The sequence below is a fragment of the Gobio gobio genome (genome assembly GCF_949357685.1).
Source record: "Gobio gobio genome assembly, chromosome: 20".
NCBI classification, from domain to species: domain Eukaryota; kingdom Metazoa; phylum Chordata; class Actinopteri; order Cypriniformes; family Gobionidae; genus Gobio; species Gobio gobio.
In genome coordinates this window covers 42,096,637-42,120,802 of record NC_137113.1, presented here as the reverse complement: position 1 = coordinate 42,120,802, position 24,166 = coordinate 42,096,637, and the positions used below count along the sequence as shown (strand labels likewise).

Genomic DNA, 24,166 nt, shown 5'->3' with positions numbered 1-24,166 from the left:
ATGATGTACGGTTTTATTAATGGGGCTTGTGTGGTAGCTTCTCGTGCCTTTCTAAAACAGATTACTATCTAGTACTTTGTCATGCAATAAACTCATACGTGTTCTTTTGTATTATTTATTTCCCATGTTAGTTATCCTCCCCTTTTTTGATGCTACAACACGCGGCCTCGTTTATCTGTACTCAACTTATCATTTTGAAACCGGTTCTCGTTCAAATTGGTGGTTAAAATGACTTGCATAACGCAATCAAGGACATTTGAGAGCATATGTTTAATGCTCCTGCTTACTGTACGGTACGTTACCTGAATGCTTTCAAATCAATTTTAGCCCATATACAATGTATTTTATGGGCATCTGCGTCTAGAGTCTGAGCTGAAATGCTCCTTCGTTTAAGCACGGAAGTGTGGTATGAATGTTTATGTGGTCTGGAAATTAAGACTTGTGTGTTTTGGTTGTGCGAGCTCGACAGGCATTCGTGTGTGAGCTTTTATGAACGAATTTAACTTTAATTTAACACACGTTCCTTATTGTTGGCGTGTTCTTGTATTTCCTGTTTTATATTTTGGAGGAGCTCGCTTGTTGAAAATCGCGCATTTATTTGATTTTATTTGAAATTACTAGCGCGAAGACAGAAACGTGGGTTCTTTACGTTACGCTCGCGTCGCCCCTTCTTTGTTAAACCGTAACCGGATTTGTCATGTTTACTACTTTGACATATTAACCTAGTTAGGATCTTCAAACTCGAGAACTCTCGGATAATAATTTAATAATTTTATTTTAATGTTTATAGGTGCTCTCGGTAATCTGTTGCTTATTAAAAACGACTTAAGTTCACTTTTGAGAAATATTAAAACAGTGTTCTAGAAAAAGCTGTTTTTATTCTACATGGCGCGGGGTCGCCCCCTCATGGGCACCACCATGTTGACATCACATGACCAGCCCATTTCATGCGATGTCATGCATTTCACCGTTTTACTAATAATATTAGCTTTATTAAAGGGGCAATATGTAAGATTTTCGGTTTCAAATATCCAAAACCCACTAGAACAGTGTTATTTTGTTGAGTTGTGTACTTACATTATCCCAAATGTTTCCAAGAATGTTTAAATCCAGTGAAAAAAGCAATTTTAACCAGGACATGGGCCGTGTCTGTGGGTCATCTGTCAATGACATCTTACCCGCGTTACCCTCGACTTCTGTTTTTATTTTGTAGAAATCATGGAAACACCAAAGACGCTTTAATATATTATGTGTTTTATTAGACAGGTGAGCAACTGTTTGGATACATTAAAGGGCTAGTTCACCCAAAAATGAAAATTCTGTCATTAATTACGTACCCTCATGTCGTTCGACACCCGTAAGATCTCGTTCATCTTCGGAACACAAATGAAGATATTTTAGTTGAAATCCGATGGCTCGGAAAGGCCTTCATTGGCACAATGCACTGTACTCTCTCAAGACCCATTAAAGGTACTAAAGACGTCGTTACAAAGTCCATCTCACTACAGTGGTTCTACAATAACTTTATGAAGCGACGAGAATAGTTTTTGTGCGCAAAAAACCCCCCAATATAACGACTTATATAGTGATGACCGATTTCAAAACAATGCATCATGAAGCTTCGAAGCGTTATGAATCAGTGAGTCGATTCAGCGGTTTGAATTGCCATTGTCACGTGATTTCAGCAGTTTGGTGGTTTGTCACGTAGATATAGCTACATAATAAAGGCTAGATGTCTCGTCCGCGCTGCTGGCCAATGGAGGTCGACGTCCGCACCTGGCGACCATCTTGTCACAGTCAGCTCGCTCACTCGTAACATTGTTTTCATGGTGCTTGCACTTTTTTAATAACCATAACTTGCTCAATTTTCTACCGATTTTCAAACTGTTTGGTTTGGTATAAACGTCAGAGATGTAGTTATGACACTGCATACTTATGAAAAATTATTCATAATTTGTTCAAGCATCCATAATTATAGCCACGTTAATAACGTTTGTAAGAAACCAAACCATTTGTAAATCCGTCAAGATTTCAGTGAGATAAGAGTATTTGTGTTCATGCAGATCACTCGCCTTACATCAGGTACCACAGAGCCCTGCCTGTGACAAGATGGCCGCCGGTGATGACGTTAGAGACTCCGCCGTAAGACATCTTGCCTTTATTACGTATATCTATGGTTTGACACGCGATCCGAATCATGATTTGACTCGCTGATTCATTACGCTTCGAAGCTTCATGATGCATTGTTTTGAAATCGGTCATCACTATATAAGTCGTTATTTAGTTGTTTTTTTTGCGCACAAAAACTATTCTCGTCGCTTCATAAAGTTATTGTAGAACCACTGTAGTGAGATGGACTTTGTAACAATTAGTACCTTTTAAGGGTCTTGAGAGTGTACAGTGCATTGTGCCAATGGAGGCCTTTCTGAGCCATCGGATTTAAACTAAAATAGCTTAATTTGTGCTCCGAAGATGAACGGAGGTCTTACGGGTGTCAAATGACATGAGGGTAAGTAATTAATGACAGAATTTTCATTTTTGAGTGAACTAACCCTTTAATCGACCGATAACTAATCATTGTTATATAGCTCAACACAGATAGTCTTATCGTTTAAAGGCGGCATGAAATCAAATTTTACAATTCGTATATTTATATTAATATTGTAGTGTTTACTATAACTGATTTATCTGTGCACTTCATTATTTTTTTTTAATTAATTTACCCGTATAATCTTTAATCAAATATGTTTACTTTCCCTCCCCCATCGAAACGACCTCTCTTCTCTCCCGGTCATGTGCTATGGCGCGAGGGCGGGGTTATCGCCCCGTCTCGTTTCTGCACCTCCTCTCAGAAACATGTCACTGATCGTGGTTAGGTGCATTTTTCTCGGTATACACAATACCTTCTTCGAGAAGGACTTGATGCAAAAAGAGAGAAATATATGAGAAATAAAAACTTTTTTTTTATGTAAAAATTACTCAATATAGTCGGACGAACAGCTTATCGTGACGACTCGCACTGAGGAATGCAGCGTGTGAATGTGCTTACGGCGCGCCCCCTTATAAGGGAGAGCTGAGAAAAAAGCTTTACAGAAATAAAGCCATAAAAGGCTTAAAATAAGTAAAATCTGGAGCATAAACCAGCGAAAAGTGAGGAAATATGCTCAGTAACATTATGTAGAAAAGATTTAGAGAGAAAATACATGTATTTAAAAGATAGATCGATTTTTTTTTTTTCTCCACAACTGAATGCAAACTTCAAATCTGCCTCCATTTTGTTAGCAACGCCCCACTTCCAACGATCCAATCAATTCCCGAAGGACGAAATCAAGCCTCGCCCTACATTTTTTCTAATTTCAAAAGCCGTTTCACTCGGATATACGTCACAATAAGGAGAAAAAGACGATCTCAACTTCCGTTTCATGCCGACTTTAAATCTCTTTTTCTTTGATTTACCGCAAGTACCATGTTTTACCATGCCTAATATCGATCTAGCTCATTGCAGTGTGAACAAGTGTCTCATAGCAGCCACTGAGCGAACGCACACAGTTGCATTATAACATAATTTTCAACACACTCAAATGTATCTAATATGATAAAACAGCGCTGCGTTACCCCACATACGCTTAAGCGGAAGACGCGAAAGCGCTCGTCTGCGCCATAATAAAAGCTCCACGAAATCCAGGCGCCATCAAGCTACGCCTTTGTTTCGAATAAGCGACCTCTAGCGGCGAAAAATGACATATTGTGGCTTTAATAATGTATATATCAGCTTCTGCTTACAAAGCATAAATACCTTATGCAGAGACAAATGAAAATAAACCGCTTTTGTGTAAAGCTGCAGCAGTTAGTAAACAGATATCATTTATCACCACTGGTAGTATTGGGTCGAATAAAAGCCATTTTAACTTAAAAACCTTGAGTGTGATTCTCATGTGAGACTGCTGCCAGTTAATATCATTAGTAAAATGAAATACCATACTTCGTGTCAGTATACTTCCTTTAGTAATGTAAAGGCTATTAATGTAATTATGATGCAACATAGCAGTACAATGCTCTAATGCTAATGTTGAGTTATGGTATTTGTAAGTCAGTAATTCATGAGCAGAACCTTCTACATGTACTCATGAAGAGATAGTCTCTTATCTGTTGAGGCCTAAAGGCATATCCCTAATTCCGTTGACACAGATGGTCTGCTGAGGAGGAGGAGGGGACAATGAGTATGCTTGCTCTTACATAAGCTTGAATAGAGTAGGTCTTTCCCTACTAAAGACTATGATAATGGTCCCCTCTCAGTTGAGGTCAATGAGTTTATTAAGGTGAAGAGCACCAGAGCAAATAAATTCATGTTCTAGAAGTGCTGATAAAACCGATTCCTGTTTGTGTTCATCCACTCAGTTATCTCTAGTTATCTTCTGGCCTGTATTTATTTTTTATTTAGCTGAGACTAAAATGATCCAAATCAATATGGCATCACCATTGACCCAATTACTTTTTTAATGTAATTTCCTGGTCGAATTTTGAATGGTTCAACAGTGCATGTTGTTCCAAGGTGTTTCCCTCCAAAAACTATTTCCCTATCTCAAAAAACTAATCTTGTTGGGACTATTGGACAGAGACTTCAGTTGTGTTTCAGCTATTTTCCTCATGAATGCCTCTGAAATTTGAGGCTTAAAATGAGCCCTGTTGTAAGAAAACCTGGGGGAGGTGGGGGTGGAGGGGTATATCCAGTATATTTAATGGATATAATGCCATATCCATTAAATATATTGTTTCAAGCATAAAGAGGTAGATTACAGAGCTGCAGTGGGTTGCAAACTATTTTAAGGCGTTTTTTAGAAGTGTTAGACATTAAGTGGACTAAATGGCTCGTCTTTCCTGCAGGTTATTATTAAAGGTTAATGAATAGTTGGGTTAGGAACGGCGGAAAACAATCTCTTTGGCTTGAATTTTGGAGGAGGAATATCGTCCAGAGGTTGACGTTGGGTTTCAGCTCATGAAAGCCTCCACAAAATGAGGCCTTGAGGCTCTGGACCTTGTTGTAAGAAAACCTTTTAGATAAGAACTTGCAGTAATAATGTCCTCACACAATTCGTGTGAATACATGGATATTCAAGACCCGCTAATTAAATAACCTTTTCCAGTCATAAATATGCAGATTACAGAAGTGCAATGCCTTGAGTGTTTTCTGGCGATGTATTAGAAATTAAGTGGGCTTGTTTAAATACCGGTAGCTTGTGTCTCCATTATTAAAGATGAATGAATAGTTAGGTTAGAGATGAAACACAACTTGGTAACCCTTTGTGTATAATGCATTTGAAAGGTTTTTATTATGTATGTTATATTGTATATTTTGATAGATAATTGTAACCAAAGTCAAAATGCATGTATCTGCAATATCTTGTTACATCTAAAATTGTTTGGTTATCATGTTTTTAACTCATCATACTTTCCAAAGGTGTGTTCAATGAATAGATAAGTATTATAATGTATTATAACTGTGGTTGTAGTTATTCATGAGGCCGTCAATTAGGGTTGGGTATCGTTTGAATTTTAACGATTCCAATTCTGCTTATCGATTCCTAATTTCGACTCCAATAAGGTAAAGCATATTTATAATTAGGCTATTATTGCAAAACATTTCATTGTAACTGAATACCATGAACAAAAATCAACAGGCTAGCAACTTTTGCCTATGGTTTAAAAATAGCCTACCCTAGCAACAACAAAAAAAGCCTAATATACATTTCAAGCATTATTAAAGACAAGTAAACACTCAATAATTTACAAAGAACAAATTAGCAATTGCACAAATAAATACAATTGAACAAACATGATTGAAATAAACATTTTCGGGTAGGTACAGAAACTGTAAGCAAATGTAAAATAAAACTGCACTTTATTGATAAAAAAATAGGCTATAGTATACATTACGAATATAGTTAAGATATCATAGAGATGACATCAAGAAAATCTGCCGTCAACGACATAACTGACTGTGTTTACGAGAGTATTTTGACATTTTTGTGTGTATTTGTCCATTCGCGTGCTGTGCAAAAAGACGAGGAAGAACTCATTATCGCGCACTATTCATTCACTATGAGAAGCTGTTCTGTGCTCACGTGTGTGTGTGTGTGTGTGTGTGTGTCTGCAGCACAGAAAACAGTGCGCGTCTTTTGTTGTTTGATTAACGTTATCATAGAGACGGCGTCAAGATATTCTGCCGTCAACGACATAACCGGATGTGTTTTTTGACATTTTGTATTTGTCCATTCGCGTGCTGTGCAAAAAGACAAGGAAGAGAACTCAGTTCATTATCCGTTCATATAGCCGGTCTGTGACAAGAAAACGCGCGCGTGTGTATGCGCACAGCGGTTAAAAATCACAATAAAATGTGCGCACAGTAACCGTTAAAAGGAATCGAAATGCGCGTTTCTTATCAAATCACCGGTTCTGGGCAACCATCAATGCACTATAAGTTGCATAATTATTGCATTGAAAGGCATTTTATAATTCATTTTATTTAAAGGCTTTAAGTAAAGTGTTAGTTAAATGTTAATTTTCAAAATATTCATATTAGCAGTCTCTTAAATGTCTTGTTTTTTCTTTGTAGCCAGGCGTGTAGGTGGGCTGGAGTGAAGGTCTGGAGGTGCAGGCTGCATGGCTGCGATGGCGCCCGCTCTGACTGACGCCCCAGCCGAAGCCCGCCACATCCGCTTCAAACTTGCCTCTCCCTCATCCACCCTGTCCCCCGGCAGCACCGAGAATAACAGCAACGCCAGCAACATCCTCATCTCCGACTCGGTCTCGGACTCTGCCGGCGCTCACAGCAACGGCAAGTGTCACGTCAACTCGGACGACGGACAGAACTTCACCCATTACCACAACGTCAAGTGTCAGGAGCAGGACCCCCTGTCGAAAGCCCCATCTCTGGGCAAACTGGCACCTTACTTGTGCTCGGATGTCACATCATTGCCCTCGTCCATCAAAGTCAAGGAGTCGCTGAAGCTGCAAGGTGTCCTCAAGCAGTCGGTGCTAAAGAGCCACGGCCTGCTGAGCGGCTCCATATTCCCCAGCGCTGCTGCAGGCAGCGACTTCCTGCTGCGCAAGCGCCACGCCCTTGAGCTGACTGGAGGTCAACTGAAGAGCCTCGTCAACGGTGGCGGAGCTGGAAGTACCATGGTGCCTGTGAACGGACTCTCCAAGAAAGTGGCCGTCCCTAGTGCTGCGGTGGCGGAGAAAGGCAGTGTGGCCACAGTGAATGGAGACAGCAACCAGCCTTCCACCAACGGGGAAGCGTTGTTGTCCGTGTCCTCAAAGTCCGTCGGTACCTTTACAAGCAGTGGACAGAACGGCGATGTGAAGCCACAACAGAATTTGACACCAAGCATTCAAGGTGTGTCATCACATAGGGAGCTCACTGCTTTGTCTGAGGTTAAAGCAGAACCAGAGAGTCCCGTTGGTGGAATGGTTGTCGAAACAAACAGTAACAATATTGTTGGCCTTGAAAACTGTCCCTCATCCCTTAGCTCTTCCCCAGTCCATGACGACTCAACCCTACCGACACCCAACCTGGAGGCTCTGCTCAGGGATCGGGTTCAACAGAGCCAACACAGGCAAACGGACATCGAAAGCCGCCTGCTGCGTCTCCGCAAGCGGCTGCAGGTGGTGCAGGCCAAGCAGGTGGAACGGCATTTCAAACAGCAACTCTCTGGTTTTCTGGACCGCACTCAGACCCCGACATCTAGCCGTAGGGCGGAGCCAGGAGCATGGAGAGGGTCCCGTGCTTCTGTGGACACGCACGCACACAATTTGAATCGGTTTTTGAAGGGTGGCAGGGTGGCCTCGGAACTAGAGCGACTGCATCTCAGCGGCACCACAAATTTACACGCGACGGAGACCCAGTTTGACTCGGATGCCACAGAGAGCAGTTCGGGAGGAGAGAGTGACGTCGAGGAGGAGGAGCTTGCCAGGGTGGATGTGGACCAGTGTCATATTAAACTGTAAGTCAAACATCTGTTTTCAGAAAGAGCCTACTTTTAAAGTTAGGATGAAATGGAAAAATGTTATTGTGAACGCTTCATTTGTGCGTCTCACCCCCACACGTCAAAATCCAATCAACACATCAAGTCCACGCCCTACATTTTTTATTTTCGATAATACATTGCACTCAGATGTATGTCACAATACGGAAGAAAAGATCTGCTGCTACTTCCTAAAAGTTTGGTCACACTTTAGATTAGAGTACAATTCTCACTATTAACTGACTTTTGCCTCAATTAACTCCTAATTACTTCTTATTAATAGTTATAAAGGTAGTTGTTAAGTGTAGGATTAAGGGATGTAGAATTAGTGAGGGTGTAACAATATATCGTGTCACAATGCAAAAATGCAACAATATGTATTGTGTATAGTTCACGCAAAATGAAAATTACTGTGTGAGAAGAAATTCAAGTTTAGTAGAGTTTTAGTGTCAGTACTACATTAAACTACTATATATAATGTTGGATATAATGTGTAAAAATGCAATGGGGGAATATTTGTGGCTCCTGATAGTGTCAAATGTCTTATTTTACCAGTAAAAAGTGGCCTAAATGATCTTAAATATATCTAGTCAGTGACAGAGTGCAGTCACATTCGTCTAAAATAATTCTGTATTTTCAGTATTTTTATTTTGCTGTCACCATTGTCCTGTGCATTTGTTTACCAGCACCAAGCCCAAGCCTATCCACCCACAATGCAATACCAAATTTAGCTTTTTTTGATCATCTTTTACCATAGAGTATCGCAGTAATTCAGTATTGTGATATGTATTGAATTGTGACATGAGGGTATCATTACACCCCTAAGAATAAGGCATTAATATGTGCTTTATAAGTGCTAATAAACATCCAGTATCCTAGTAATATGCATGCTAACATGCAACTAGGTAATAGTGAGGATTAGACTCTAAACTAAAGTGTTACTAAAAGTTCTTGTAAAATACTTTTTTTTTTTCATACTGCATACATGCAGGTTTGAAACAGATTTTTTTTTAGGTATTTAAGGAATTGAATTTGTAACATTCTTGTGCATTTCTGGATTTTTCGCTGATCCACGTCACTTTTCTTTCTGGAATTTCCATTGGAACGAGGCTGTTTGTTGTCACAAGTGACGTACTGTGCACTATGTACTGTGTACTTTAGTGTCTAGTGTATGAATTTTATACGGTTATTTTGGCCCCTACGCCACATAAGAACAGCTGCGATGATTGACTTCATAAAGTGTCCAACATTCCACATGTTATTTTCTTTCCGGTTAATTAAGTGCAACATCTAATACTTTTTCTTTTTGTAATTTTCAGTGAACTAGTCACACTATTCATATACAAAACGGCATAGAACAGTGCATAAATGTGACGCACCTTTTAAGTTAGTCTCATCAAACCATTGCTATGATGAGCAGACACATTACATGTGCTGTTCACAGGAGTCCCAAAGGAGTGTGGGGGCATGTTTGTGACTCTAGGCCTGTGTGTTCATGCCCTGAACCTTGTAGAGAGTCACTGTTAATTTCCACTCCGACCTTGTTTGTACAGTGAGATCATAGATCTTGTCATAACCGAGTCTAGTCTGGAGTTGTTTCGGCTGTCCTCCTCAGCTGAGGACTTAAAACTTAAGCAAGGTTAAATTTCCTGCTCGGCCCCTGAGGGAGAGTCTGATTCATTGTAGGTGAAAATAGAGAGGGTGAAACAGAGAGCCCTGATGTTTTGGTTAATATTAAAATCAAAGTAAACCACAGGTGATGAATAAAAAAACTGTTTTTCTAGCTGTTTCACTTTCATGTGTAATTTCCTGTTTTCTTACGCATATACACAGCACACAATAACAGTTTAGGCATTGTGAGCTCTGCCTAACAGAAACACACATTTCTTACACATTTCTGACCTATATATATATATTCAAATATTCTGGTACTCAAATTCTGTTGCAGATCAGCCCAGTGAGCATTTAGATTCATTTTGACCATATTTGATCTGATTTAATATATTTAGGGAATAACATAGAAAGCGATGTTAGGTTTTTAGGTTGTTTTATTAATGGGAGCTGTTTTAAGAGGAGCCGTTTAGCAGCTTGCTGAGCTAGCTTTGCACCTTTGACCTAAATAACCAGGCATCCGTGAATGCAGATTTTGGATGTCAAATTTGAGCTCACTGAATGCCCCAGTTTGACTAAACAGCACGATCGCATATGCCTGAATCTGTTCCTGGTGTGTGTTTGCTGGCCGATCCTGCTCTACATAAGTGTGTGTGTGTTCATGGTTGTTGATTTTCAGTGCCGTTTCATCATTTGCAAGCAACGTTCTCTGACTAATCTTTCTGGGCACATGCTTATGACATCCCAGTGTGACGGTTGGGAAACTGGAGCATGAGGAACGGCTTCTTGTCGACCTCTGACTGCAGTTAAATCGAGATGAATTTAAACTTTGTGCATCCAAGGACATTGATCCCAAAAACCCACACTTATTATTGGAAGCTTTTAATGGAACGCAGCTGCTATGCAAATGGACGATTTAATTTTACTGCAATTAAAGACCACTTTAATCCACTGAGAGCTGGAGTGACTGCTGTTTAGTGCTCTACAGAGAAGTCTTTCTCTTTTAAAAAAATCTTCCATTTATTGAAAAAAATGTTGAGAGATTGTGGAGCTTTTATTGGTGGATGATTATGATGATGATAGTGTGGGCGAATCTCACAAAGACATACCCAGGTCATGTTTCACTTCAAATTCAAAAAGAAAGAAATACAATTTTTGCATATTTTGCATAAAGTTTGGGGTCATTATGATTTAAAGGGATAGTTCACCCAAAGATGAAAAAATGGTCATCATTTACTCACTTGTCGTTCCAAACCAGTGAGAACTCCTCTTCAGAACACAAATACAGATATTTTTGATGAAATCTGAGAGCTCTCTGACCCCCTCCATAAGCAGCAATTTAATTAACAATTTCTTCTGTGGAACATACAAAATATATTTTGAAAAATGTGTGATTAAACTGTTTGATTATCAAGACTCTGAAGGCCAATTCAGAATCCTGCACGGGTGCGGGTACCCGTCGGGTGACCCCCGAATAGGGATGGCTTGATACCACAATTTTGGCTTCGGTACGGTACCACAATATAATACCGAAGTACCGATATTAAATCGATACCATATAGGGTCTGAATTTTGGCGCGGGTATTGCGCATAATTTTACTCACTCTCGCAGGTTTGAGGTTTATAAAGCGGGAAATTAACGCAAATATTTATTATTAAATGAATCAACAAAGATTATCAAATCAGTCATTTGGAAACTTTCTTGTGCAAAGTAATTTCAGCAATACACCCTTCTCTAGCTCTCAAAATGAGCAAATTGCTTCTAGCTTCAAAAGACATCACACATGCACTATAAAAGCATCTGCGCGCTCAGATTTAACACTTATGCTTTCGTTTCGGGACAGCTGACTGAAATCACTGCCCACGTCTTTTTAAACCTCGCCAATTTGAACATGCGAGCGATGTTATAGCATTCCCTAATACATGGGATGGGAGCTAAGAGAGAGTTTTCTTTGCGCTCATACCAACAACAAACACACAAGCCTAAAGAGCGTTGCGCATTCCAAATTAAGTTGTTTTTCCTTAGTCAAATACACACAAACTTATGTCAAAAATGTCCATCTTTAGTGAGCAGTCACATAACGTAAACACAGTTGGTTATGTCTTACACGAACATAGTGCAATAGTATGCGTGCAAATATTATGAAATCTAAATGTCATTGGTTGAAACGAACGCTGGAGAATTCATTATATTAAAACGATACAATCTTATGTATGTGCGTTCATCAGTGTTTAAAGAAAATAAATGTCTAAATTAGATCGTTTGATATATGCACTCACCGGTCGATCTCTTAATGTCTTGTACAAGACAGGATAGGCAAGTGGCAGATGCTTGGCAAGGTTTGATGGTTCTTCAGCAGTTTTATAAGCAAAGTAATTCCAAATTTCACATCTAATCCTCTCTTTATTAACTCCTTTTGTGCGTGTTGAGTGAGATTCAACTGCTGTATTCATTTTGTTCCTCTATGGCGCCACATTTGCCGGTTTCGCGTCAGTTTGGGTAGCGCACTGCCACCTAGCGGTGAACTTAAGAACAGCAGCATATACCGAAATGAGCAAAATCTTGATATCGTTCCGTTTGAAATAAAATACATACCGTTATTTTCCCAGTACCGGTATACCGCGCATCCCTACCCCCGAATATTGCTGAAACGGGTGAAAAACATCCTATCTGTGTCGGATATGGGTGCGGGTCGGACAAGGGAGAAACACGGGTCTAAACAGTCAAATGCGTGCAAATGAATATGTATAAAATATATGCATGTATATTGTATAGATGTGTTCCTAAAAAATGTATGCATATTTTTAGGAACACATCTACAAAAATTTGCCTTGCCTGTATTTCAAGTTGATAAAATAATTTCAAATCCATATCAGTCAGGCGGGTCGGGTGTCGGTTCTATTTTAATCGGGTTGGGTCAGGTGCGGATTTTAATTAGTGCTGCTGTCGGAAAACGGGTCGGATGCGGTTTTAAGCACTGTGGGTACGGATTTACAAAATCGGACCCGTACAGGCCAATTTATACTTCTGCGTTGAGTGTACGCCGTAGCTACACCGTAGGCTGTGTGTTGTGCGCGTAGCCTACGACGTACCCTGACGTGCACCTCTCCAAAAATGTAACAACGCGTCAATTCTACGCGGACCGCAAGCGCTGTGATTGGTCTGCCAGAACCCCTCCCTCAGGTCAATAAATAAATAAAAAAATCTGCGATAGGAGTGTGTGTGTGTCCAGAAATGGGATGATAGTTTCATCCTTACATCTGCTATATCACACAATATTTTGTAGTCCAGAGATTCTTTATGTTAGTGAATAAATGCATAGATCCGCTGTGAGTGTGTGTGAGCTCTTGATGGTCTAGTGGTAGAATTTTTGAATCATGAAGGACCAGATTTAGTCCTTCATGCATAAACTGTGTGCCTGTCATGTTGCGTTTACATTCATGGAAATAGTTTAGTCTTTTATAATATATATCTGATATATTTCTAGGTATGATGTTTGGACATACACCATCATAAACACTTATGTTGTCAGGCCTTTTATGATTTTCCCGTTTTTCTGTTCTGCTGTCATCTCTCTATCACGTCTGTATCTCTGTCTCATTGTTGAGTCTTTCTTCACCATTGTCTCTTATGTTCTCCTCCCATTCCCGCTGTCTGAGCCGAGCCCACTTGTGTTACGTAACCTTTTCCTCTCTCACTTTCTCAGACGCTCTCTTTTTCCACTTGCATTCCTCCACCACCCCTTTTCACCATTCCCCCCCACCCATAATTCCTCTGCATTTCTCTGCCAAGCCTAACCACCTCGCATTCTTTTCTTTTTATCCCCTCTTTCTTTCTCTCCACCCATCTGTTCCATTCTTGCTATCATCCTTGTGCATGTTTTTGCGTCATGACTCAAGAATTACAGCTGTGCTTCAATTCTTTAAGATTTATATATTTCCCCCTCGTTCTACACGCCTACGCTCACAGCTAGGGCTGCACGATTAAAATCTAATTTATCTGAATATTTTTTTTTACCTAAAATAAATTTGAGTGCGATTTTAAGATTGCTCTATTTGTGATGATCAAAATGCTATATAAAAATAGTAATAATAATAATATACTTATTGTTTTTATTTTTATATTTATATTTTTTCTATTATAATATTTTACTGGAAAGGTATTTCAGAAAAATAGTTATATAATAATTATAACAATAATAAAGTTTACATTACAACTGTAAAATTACGAGATCAATATTTAGTGCTGTCTTAATTCCTTAATTTTCAAATGTTAAACCATCTAACTGCAAGGAGCCCTTAAAAAGATAATAAAAGTCTAGTTTAAACCAGCACAAAGATATTTTTATCGCTCATAATAAAGTTATAATAGAAATATTTCAGACATTGTTTAGTGTGTATGTGTCGAGTGCCTGTGTTTGTATGTTCAGCTCATGTACTTGTTCGGCTGTACTAGAGCTGCACAATTCTGGATAAACTTTTTTTTTTTTTTATAGAGATCACAATTCTGAAGAGATGACTAAACAAAACAGTCTATTTAAAAAATGTTTAACTAATTTAAATGATAAAAAATGAATGACTCACTGACTCACTCACATGAATATGGATGGGTTTACACAGCAACGATATGCTTAAAACAGAGAAGTTTTTCCTTTGAGTTTTCTGCGTACAGACAACACCATTGTCAAAACGATCCCCATTCACACGGATCCGTAGACTGGGTAAACCCAGCCCGATCTGCCGGCGATTTGATTTCGCCCTGAAGCTCAGGTTGGAAACCTGTACATTGTTCTATCCTGCTTCTGTTACAAATCTCCGGGGACCAATCACAAACCGGCTTATCCACCTGGCGCTATTGGCGGGTTTAACACAATGACGGATAGAGAAGCGATGGATTGTTGGTCTGATTGGTTGAAGGACTATCCAATGGCATACGGAGTCATTTGAAGAATGCCCGTTGATTACACCTTTTGCAGTAGAAAATACAGAGCAGACTCCCCAGACTAATGTTCAATCTTAAAAGACTGCGCTTGGTCTGGTCTGGTGATGGCCAAACAAACGGATCCGCGAACATAACTAAAAATGCTGAATTCTGCTGCCAGGCCATTAGATGGCCATGAAACACTATATAGACTAAACATGCAATATGCCTTACGTCATAATTTTCACAGATTTGCGGTTTTGTTGTTAACATCTTTTTCAAAAACCTTTAAAAGTAAAAAAAAACGCTGTTGTCATTAGGGCTGCACATTATATCGAAATATCGCAAATGTACATATCGCAAGGGCACGCAATATCTGAATGATTTTAATAGGCTACTTCAACATTGTGAAAAGTGTACGTTTTAGGTTGTTGCATATAGCAGAGAATAGACTGGGCACACGACTGTTACTTATGTGACTTGCTTGACGTTAAAAAGAGTTATTAAACGCAATAACTTGAGAAAAACTGACACACACACAAACTGACACATGTGTCTGACACACACCGAAACGTGCGCACAAGCCGCCTCTCTGAAAGCGTGTGATCCCTTCAGTTCTGTTTCGTGTCTTGTTACGCACTCAAACTGTCAAATACACACACAGTTATGTCAAAATGGCTGTCTTGATGAGTATTCATGTGTAAACACAGTCGGTTAAGCTTTAAAGGAAATGTATGTAAGATTGTGGCCAAAACTGTTACTGCAATCACTTTCTGTATTACTGTAGAGCGGTATCCCCTCTCCCCCTCCCCATGACTCGAGGTTGCCAGATAGGCTGCAAGATACAGCAGGAACGTAGGCTGCTACAAGGAGCTTCCAATGGCAAATGACGAGTCCTACACAGCAAGTTTTTTGTTTTTTCATTGTCACAACGTTTTTCTGATTCGTAACGAGGTCTTTTAGGTTTCGTAAAGTAAAATTTTGTATCCAAAATGTTTGTAGCTGCACGCAGCTGTGGTAACTATAGCAGAGCTGGCAACACGGATGGCGAAACACTACTAACTTCGTGATTGGTAGATAGGTGGAGGGTGGCACTTCAGGCCAAAACACAACATGTCAACATCAACATCAGTTGAGGGCTGCAACTTCACTTTTAAAATGACAATATCCTGGCCGGACTACTGTTGTCAGTGATATAAATATTTGAAATTAACATGATTTCTTAATGTCTAGTGACATATCAGGGCGATTTTATGATTCATTGAAATACATTTCTTACATACAGTTCCTTTAAGTGAACAATATCAGTTGGGGAAAGAAACCGAATGTGTGTCAAAAGGATCCGTGCATTAGGTCTTAAAGTGACAGCCTGCTAATACAGTAAACCTGCTAATACAGTAAACCTGCTTCTGTCTGTCAAACAACAAAAGAAAAAGAGAAAACCAGTGTATATTTAATTAAGGTGAAGACTACTGTTTTTAGTTCTTATTTTTAATAACAAAGATAAATTCAAATAATAGTCCACCCCTAGTTCAGGTGTCTTTGTTTACCTGGATGTTGTTGATGTTAAGTTTTAGATTGATATAACTATATATTACCAAGTCAAGCAAGGAGTTTTTGGTATTTAAATATAGGCATTACATTTTTTGTTTGTTTACATTGATGTTAAAATTATATCGTCCGATTTTTGACATACATTTTTGCTAAAACACTGCTGGTCACTTTCAGAAGATGTAGCGATGCTTTCTTTTCCCAGAAAGAATGTGAAACACATAAATGGTATCATTCTCAGTTTTTAAATAATAGTTTTAATATAATTTAAATAGATTTTACACACTTAAAGCAATATCATATCGAATATCGCATTATTTAACAAGGTATTGCATATCGCATTTTTCTTCAATATCGCACCGCCCTAAAATGAGCGGCCAAAACGCATAAATTGTACGTTTTTAGTTGAAAATGGTGTCGTGTAAACAGCCCTGAAGACTTCACTTGTTTCATTACAGGATGAATCAGCGTTTTTGAACCTATCTCTTGAATGATTCAATGACAAATAATATATATATATTTTTTTCCATTCACTTGTCGCCACCTACTGGTTTAACGGTGTAATTGTTACAATTTGGAGCATCAAGTTGGTTTCAAAAGAGGATCGCTACTGAAGACATAAGTGTTTATATCTGAACTTTTATCCCAGTAACTCTGTGATAATATGAATTATTGTAAGACAATAATGATGATATTTTATTGTTCCGCTGTGATTTTTTAAAAGGCTTAATAGACATCGCTGAATCATTGACATATAGGAATAAGATCGCCTGGGTGTTGAATCGAGATTGTGATCTTTTATAGCTCTAACGTGTACGAATTCATGTCAAAACTGATATTCTTTGTGCTTTAGATTTCTTCATAAAATCACATCTCACAATGCATTGTGCAGAGCTCCGTAAAAATAGACAAAGCAAAAAATATACTTGGAAATGTATGAATTAATATAGGTCTGTGCGATTTTAAAATGGACTATTTGAACTATTAGTTTGTGTGCTATCTTTGCAAGATGCGATTTTAAAACTCACTTACGAGTCAAGTCTCCCATGCAGTCTTTTATTCAGGTTTTATTTCAGTTAGCATACTGCATTAAAAGGCAAATCCCTATGCAGGCGCTAGACAGCAAAAAAGCTCATTAGACTCACTAGTCACAAAGTTGTATCGTAGAAATTCATCCCTCCCTGATCTAACTGCTTTCCTTCTCGCTTAAACCTTTAATTCAGTGTAACCCTGGATCTGTAGAGTGAAAAATAACAGGCAGGCCTCCATATAAAACAGTTTTTATAAGCCAACTTGCATTTATCTGTGTTTTGGTTCATCCAGTCCCTCTGTCTCACAGTCTGAAACCCAAGAACAAAGGCAGCAGAACATTCATGCTAAATGACTTTGTCTTTGTACTCCCTCCATCAGCCCAATGTGATTTATGAAACACAATTACGAGATGATTCACTTCACAGCAGGCACAGTGAGGGAGGACGACTCCTTTTGTTGTCCTCCCCGTCGTCCAAACGGACACGTGCACGTTTAGAAGAATGGAGTGACGAATGCAGGGTTTTTCCTGGGTCAAAAATGGTCTTCGGTGGTGGCTGACAGACATGGTCATCCACACACGCACAGTAAAAAGTACCCGACCCACGTGATCTTCAAGCGCAATACTGACTATAAATTAAAAATAAATTCAAAGAAACAGTTTGTAATTTTTGCTTATCTTATCTTGATACACTATTTACAGATAATTGTTTTGGTAATCATATCAATATTAAAAAGTAGTATTAAAAAAAAATCACCAAATAGCCGAATTTTCTGCCATATACAATTTCATAAAATTATCAGGTAGCTAATAACAACTTTGCTCTGGTTCCACCTCACTCCAGTCTAAACTAAATGATTTTAGGCTATTTATTTTACTACACACTGTCAACATAAATAAGCTGAAAGACTGTGGATGATTAAAACTAATTCTATCCACTCTTGCTAAAAAGTGTGTAAGCACACTTGTGTTCTCATTTCAGATCGATAATACATTCATTGGCTCATGCCGAGAACATAGATACCAATTTTGCCATATTTGGTAAAACTTCCTGTCCTCCACCTTATGTGATAAAAACCTACTTTTTCAAACTCCTCCTAGACCGTTTGTCCGATTTCCACAAAAATTGAATCGTATCATCTTCAGACTGTGTCAACTAAAAGTTATGGATTTTGCATCAATAGATGAAACCATTTTTGTATACCGCAGCGACGGAGTTGAGACATGATGCCAAAATGACTCTTGAGGTTGTATCTCTGCAATGCTTTGACATATTGGCATCAGTGTCATTTGTTCCCTTATTCTGACCACACCACATCAATTTCGTAACTGTGCCACCTATTGGTCAAAAGTGATAAACAATTATATTATATTATTAGTGACTCTATATATGATTTCATCCATTTTGTCTAATCTTCTTAAACTGTTTAACTGTTCATTGTTGCAGTTGGTCTGACACTCTCAAACTACAATGCATTTTTCAGCCTTTTGCCTAAAATCATCTTTAAATGTGATTAATTGCTCATTGCTGCAGTTGATCTGACACTGCCAGCCATTTTGGCATGTCTTGTCTTCTTCTTTGCGCTTGGCCCCGGTATTGCTGCTTGCAGCTATATTTTAATATGCATGTGTCAATTTTTGTCAATTTCTCATTTCGATCATCGATAGGTCTCAAAAACGAATACTCGAGTACTCGGGGGCGGGGCATGTGCAGGGGGCGGGGCATGTCCGTCATTGAGATAATGAAAATACTGTTATGAAAATGGTTGTTGACAAATACAAACGTGACATGAAAACAAAAAATAACTGCTAGATTATGATACATAAATGTCTTTGAAAAAGAAACATCTTTATAAAATGACCGTCTCAAATAACCAAGTCAATAATATCGAGCATTGCATTTGAGCTGAAACTGTGAAATAACACCACCCTGCAGAGCTTGCTGGCTGGTTAATAAACTCAACCAAACGCACCCTATATCAATATTAATATGAAGATTATTATGAACCTATTACGACATAAATCAACACAAAAGGACGTGAATGCGCACGTGAACTTCAGCGTGCTAGATTTTACAGGCGAAGGGTTTGAAACGGAACATTTTGAATGCGCTCTTCCCTTAACAACGCTGATACACGGACAACGAAAGCACACAGAAGCAACATTTTATTAAAATCGTGTTCTTCACGTCTGAGTGTTCTCGCTAGTTTCTCTATGGATCAGCTGATACACGGGGAACTAAGCACAGATCATTTACAGCATTCTATTTCCATCGTGTTCTCATTATAATGCTATGTAGGCTATGACAGATTGGCGCTGCACATCTTGCACTTAACATTTAATGATAACAGTGATTCAAGACATCACTGCAGTGCACGCCTCAGTTTCACTTTATTTCGCCGCGGTCTGGAGGCTGTATAACGCTAACCAATCAGACCTCTTGTACCGCGCAAAACGACGCAATAACCAATAAAAAAGAGACAAATATATTTTTTTTAAGTCAGGGCGATCATCGTTCTCCTGATCGATGATCGCTGTCACATTCGAGTACTCGATTACTCGACCACTGTTGCCCATCCCTAGTAATGAGTGTGTTGCATGTGTTTTATTGGTTGTTGTCTCTATTGCTTTGTAAACCTGTAGGCCTATTAATTCTAGTGTGGATTTTTGTTCTACATTCACTCGTCATGACAGTAAAATAGTGCATTCTAGTCAATCTACTGCAATCCTCTCTCAATTAGTAAAACATGTGGTTAACACCCGGTCATGCATAGTGGAAAAAAATACCATCATATACCGTGAAACCGATATAATTTTGAAAAATACTGTGATAATTTTTGGTCATACCGCCCAGCACTACTCACCGGGTTACTGAAGCACTACGTTCACCTTTTTTCACTCTGTCATGGTAGTCCTTTAAAGAAACATCATAACAGCATGAGTATTGTTGCCATAGCTCCATAAACCTTTCCTCCGTTGCATAAATCCACCTAACAGCACCAATACCATCGGCTCTTTCGTTTCGCCATTTTTAATAGCTGCTGTTTTCCTTTTGGAGATTAAAAACAAAATTAAACATGCTAGTCTTTATGTCGGGACGTCGTGAAGCATTGCAGATGTGGCGTTGGTTGTCCACTATGACACATTATACGAGATAAAACAATTGATTCTTGTGTCCTGATGTCCATTGTTTTACGCATTACCTTGAAGATCCTACATCAAACGGATTGTGCCAAAATCAGGCTCATATTGTGTAGTCTGAACACGGCATTAGTTGAAATAAAAGTAGTACATTTGTAGTGTTGCACTAAAGTGGAGTAGAGTGCATTTTTACATTTCGGCTGTATTATAGATGACTATTATATATGACTTTTGAAATTCTACTACATAGAAGTCAATCAAATAATCTTATTTAGGGTAGATGTACACTAAAAAGGTAGAAATTTGGTGAAAAAAATCACCGTGTTGATTTGAGTTAAAATGTCTGTATTTTGTGAGAAGAGACACCAGCATGATACTAAAGACTTGCCGCAACTCAATCAATTATACAGTCATTGTACAAAAACATTTGACCTCAGGTCAGAAATGAGTAATATTTTCGATTATCCCATATGTGCTGGTGGTTCATAAGGCTCAACAGTGCACATGTATATTTCCACTCCATTTATCTTTCTTACAGCAAGTTGCCGGGTTCCACGTGGGCAAATGTAACCGTATGAGGCGGTGCGCTGTGTATACTGAGGCATGACACAGTGGGAATGTGCTGAGAGGGACATTTACCATGAGATGGTGGTGTGCTTTTGTGTACTGATCACACTATAGGAGTGTCATGAAACCCTGATAGACCAGCGTGTGTAGCCAATGTCATGTCTGTAGTCACAATACAATCCCATCACACAAATCTACACCTCGCTCAGGAATGTTCTCTTTCAAATGTTAACTAAATGTTAACAGGACTCTGCAGTGGTGTCTTCATGGAAGATGATCATTTTTATGCAGTTTTAAGCCATGCCAGTTTAAACCATTCAAACGCAATAAGATCAATTCAAGATAAATTGACAGTCCTTCCAGAAAAATGCGGCTTTTTTTTGTGATTGTTGCGGGCAAAAATAAAATTGCGGGAGCTTGCAAAAACTGCGGTTTGATGAAAAAGAGAAAAAAAGCACTACATTACAGAAAGTGCTGGGAATATTTAAGTTCTCATCTTGTTTTATTGAAGACCTTAATAAACACATGGCTCAAATTTAAAAAACATTGATTCAAACAAGTTCTGTAGCTTTACAAAAAGAATATGCTTCAACTTCTGAAAAAAATGAATAAATAACTTCCTGTTTTACAGAGGTAGCTTTACAAAACAGACATTTGAGTGCTTCCAATGCACAAAGTGCAATCTCTTTAAGGGTTAGTTCACCCGAAAATGAAAATTCTGTCATTAATGACTTCCCCTCATGTCGTTGGACACCTGTAAGACCTCCGTTCATCTTCGGAACACAAATTAAGATATTTTAGTTGAAATCCGATGGCTCAGAAAGGCCTCCATTGGCACAATGCACTTTACACTCTCAAGACCCTTAAAAGGTACTAAAGATGTCGTTACAAAGTCCATCTCACTACAGTGGTTCTACGATAACTTTATGGAGCGACGAGAATAGTTTTTGTGCGCAAAAAAACCCTAAATTACGACTTATATAGTGATGACCGATTTAAAAAAACAGCATCATGAAGCTTCGAAGCGTTATGAATCAGCGAGTCGATTCATGATTCGGATTGCGTGTCAAACTGCTGAAATACGTCTTTGGCAATCCAAACCACTGAATCGACTCACTGATTCATAACGCTTCGAAGCTTCATGATGCTGTTTTTTGAAAGCGGTCAACACACCGGGAAACTGCTTTGCGCGGGAATTTGCGTGCTTCATCATGGTTTCACCGATATCTATGGTTTCACCACAGGGTTTGCAGCTTTTCGATGACGTTTGCGTCGGGTAATTACGTCACTTCAAAGCGTTCCCATGGCAATTGGGGGAAATGGCAGCTCTTGTGTGAAGTAAACTAAAAATTTTCAACTTTCTGCTAATATATATGACTTTTTTGCAACGAAAATGCGGGGATTATGAAATCATGCTAGCCCCGCATATTTTGCACGCGGAAATAGGCAATTTACATGGCGAAAGTGCGGCGTATTTGAAAAAATGTGCCCCCCGCATAAATATGCAGACTTTGGCTGATTATGCATTAAATCATGCGATCGCATAATCACGTTTTTCTGGAGGGACTGAATTGATGTCAGATGGTTTTTCACACAGTGTGAGTAATGAATTGTTCTTTTTAGTTTTTTTTCGTGCTTTTCTTTGTGAGTATTTCACAGTTTATGTCAAAATGGGCTTTTTGGCGAATGTTCACGTGAACAGTCATTAAAAATTGGGATAAAATCGGATATGTATCAGTATATTGGATCTGTGCGTTAGGTCGACATTAAGTGACAGAAGCCTTGTATACATGTTGCTGTCTGTTTTTAATGTTAATCAAACAACAAAAGAAAATTAGAAAATCCCTCACTGCTCTTTGCGTCGGTGTGCACACTCACACTGGCGCCGTTGTTTAGACGCAAGGCGTTAAACGCACGCGAAAATCGTCCCAGTGTGAACTGGCCTATAGTGTGTATTTAATTTATACTGTGAAGACTTATTTGGCATTTGATCATTCAATATCTGTAGTATTCAATACTGCATTATTACTAGATTATTAATAATGTTAATGTTTAGAGATCGACCGATATATCGGTTTCCTAATATTTAAGCATTAAAAATAGATGAACTCAAGGAGTCACGTAATCCGCTATGTCCCAATAAAGACGTAACTTTACATTAATTAAATAAAACAGCCATGAATGACTGCATGTTGGAAATAAAAGTGCTGAATTTATTTCTCTCTCTCTCTGTTTATGCTCATCTCGTGAAGTCAGCCTTTCATTCACCAGGTTGATGCTCCAGCATAGTCCCAGTATGTAACTTTAAACAAGACCCACACCTTAAATTATGTTAACATCTGCTATATAACAATTAATTAATAGGCTAAACATCTAAATAATTACAGCTCTGTGGAAATGAATTATCAGGCCTATCTCCTCGAGAGATGTTCTGTGTAAACGCATAGATGAAAACAGCGCTCTTTCATAATCATAGACCGACAAAAACATAATTAATAATTATGATGACGTGCCAGATGAGATGGACTCTTTAATAGCGATGATGTATTCATTTATTTTTCTGACAATGTTTGCATATTCCAGAGAATATTTCAGCGCGTCCATTCTCTTCACACTTAAGTCAATTAAACAACACACACACCTTTTAAAACTGTAGTTTAAAGCGAATGCTTATAATTATGCTTATATTTATGGGGAGTTGATAGACTCATCTGTCATTTATTTATGTTCTCCATTTGAAACCATTAGACTTTGTAAATGTATTTAGCCTGTTGTTAATATGCTGTTGTCATAAAAAAAAGATGCACCAGCATTAATGTTAAAAAGACTTTACTTGCACTGTATAAAAAAAATTGCACTCTATTTATTGATGTAGAAGTGTGCTTTGTTTTGTATATATTAAGAAGGGAGTGAAATTGCAATAATATATAAAACAGTTTGTTCTGTTCAGTGCTGTTGCTATAATTGTAGAAAACAGAAATAACACAATAAATAAATATCGGTTCTATATATCGGTTATCTGGCACATGCAAATAATCGTTATCGGTTATAAAAAATCAACATCGGTCGATCTCTACTAATGTTAGGTTATTTCACTCTTTATTTCATTTGTTCTATTGTATTTATTTGTCCTATTACTTGTCGTTAGATTCTGTGTTTTGATTCTATTACTGACTGTTTACTTTTCTTCGGTAAGCTTGAACTTTTGGCTTGCATTTGTTAGTCTAGTTTTGCCTAGAATGTATAATTGTGACATTTCAGTGTCATCGCAAATGTTGGCATCATAACCTTATTTCTGGTAATTGTGTAATAAAAATACTC

The 24,166-nt window shown here is 38.4% G+C and overlaps 1 protein-coding gene across 2 annotated transcripts in view; it reads left to right on the top strand.

The window, feature by feature from the left end:
- The window catches only part of kansl1a (KAT8 regulatory NSL complex subunit 1a), a 37,336-nt gene that overhangs the window by 622 nt on the left and 12,548 nt on the right, over positions 1-24,166 (top strand). Inside the window, exons 1-2 of one of the 2 annotated variants that reach the window (XM_079845692.1) lie at positions 140-293; positions 6,614-8,003. In XM_079845692.1, coding sequence (XP_079701818.1) covers positions 6,661-8,003 — 1,343 coding nt within the window. In that variant the 5' untranslated portion in view covers positions 140-293; positions 6,614-6,660. Of the gene's footprint in view, positions 1-139; positions 294-6,613; positions 8,004-24,166 lie in introns of those variants that run through there. The other variant, XM_079845691.1, reaches the window with a different exon arrangement.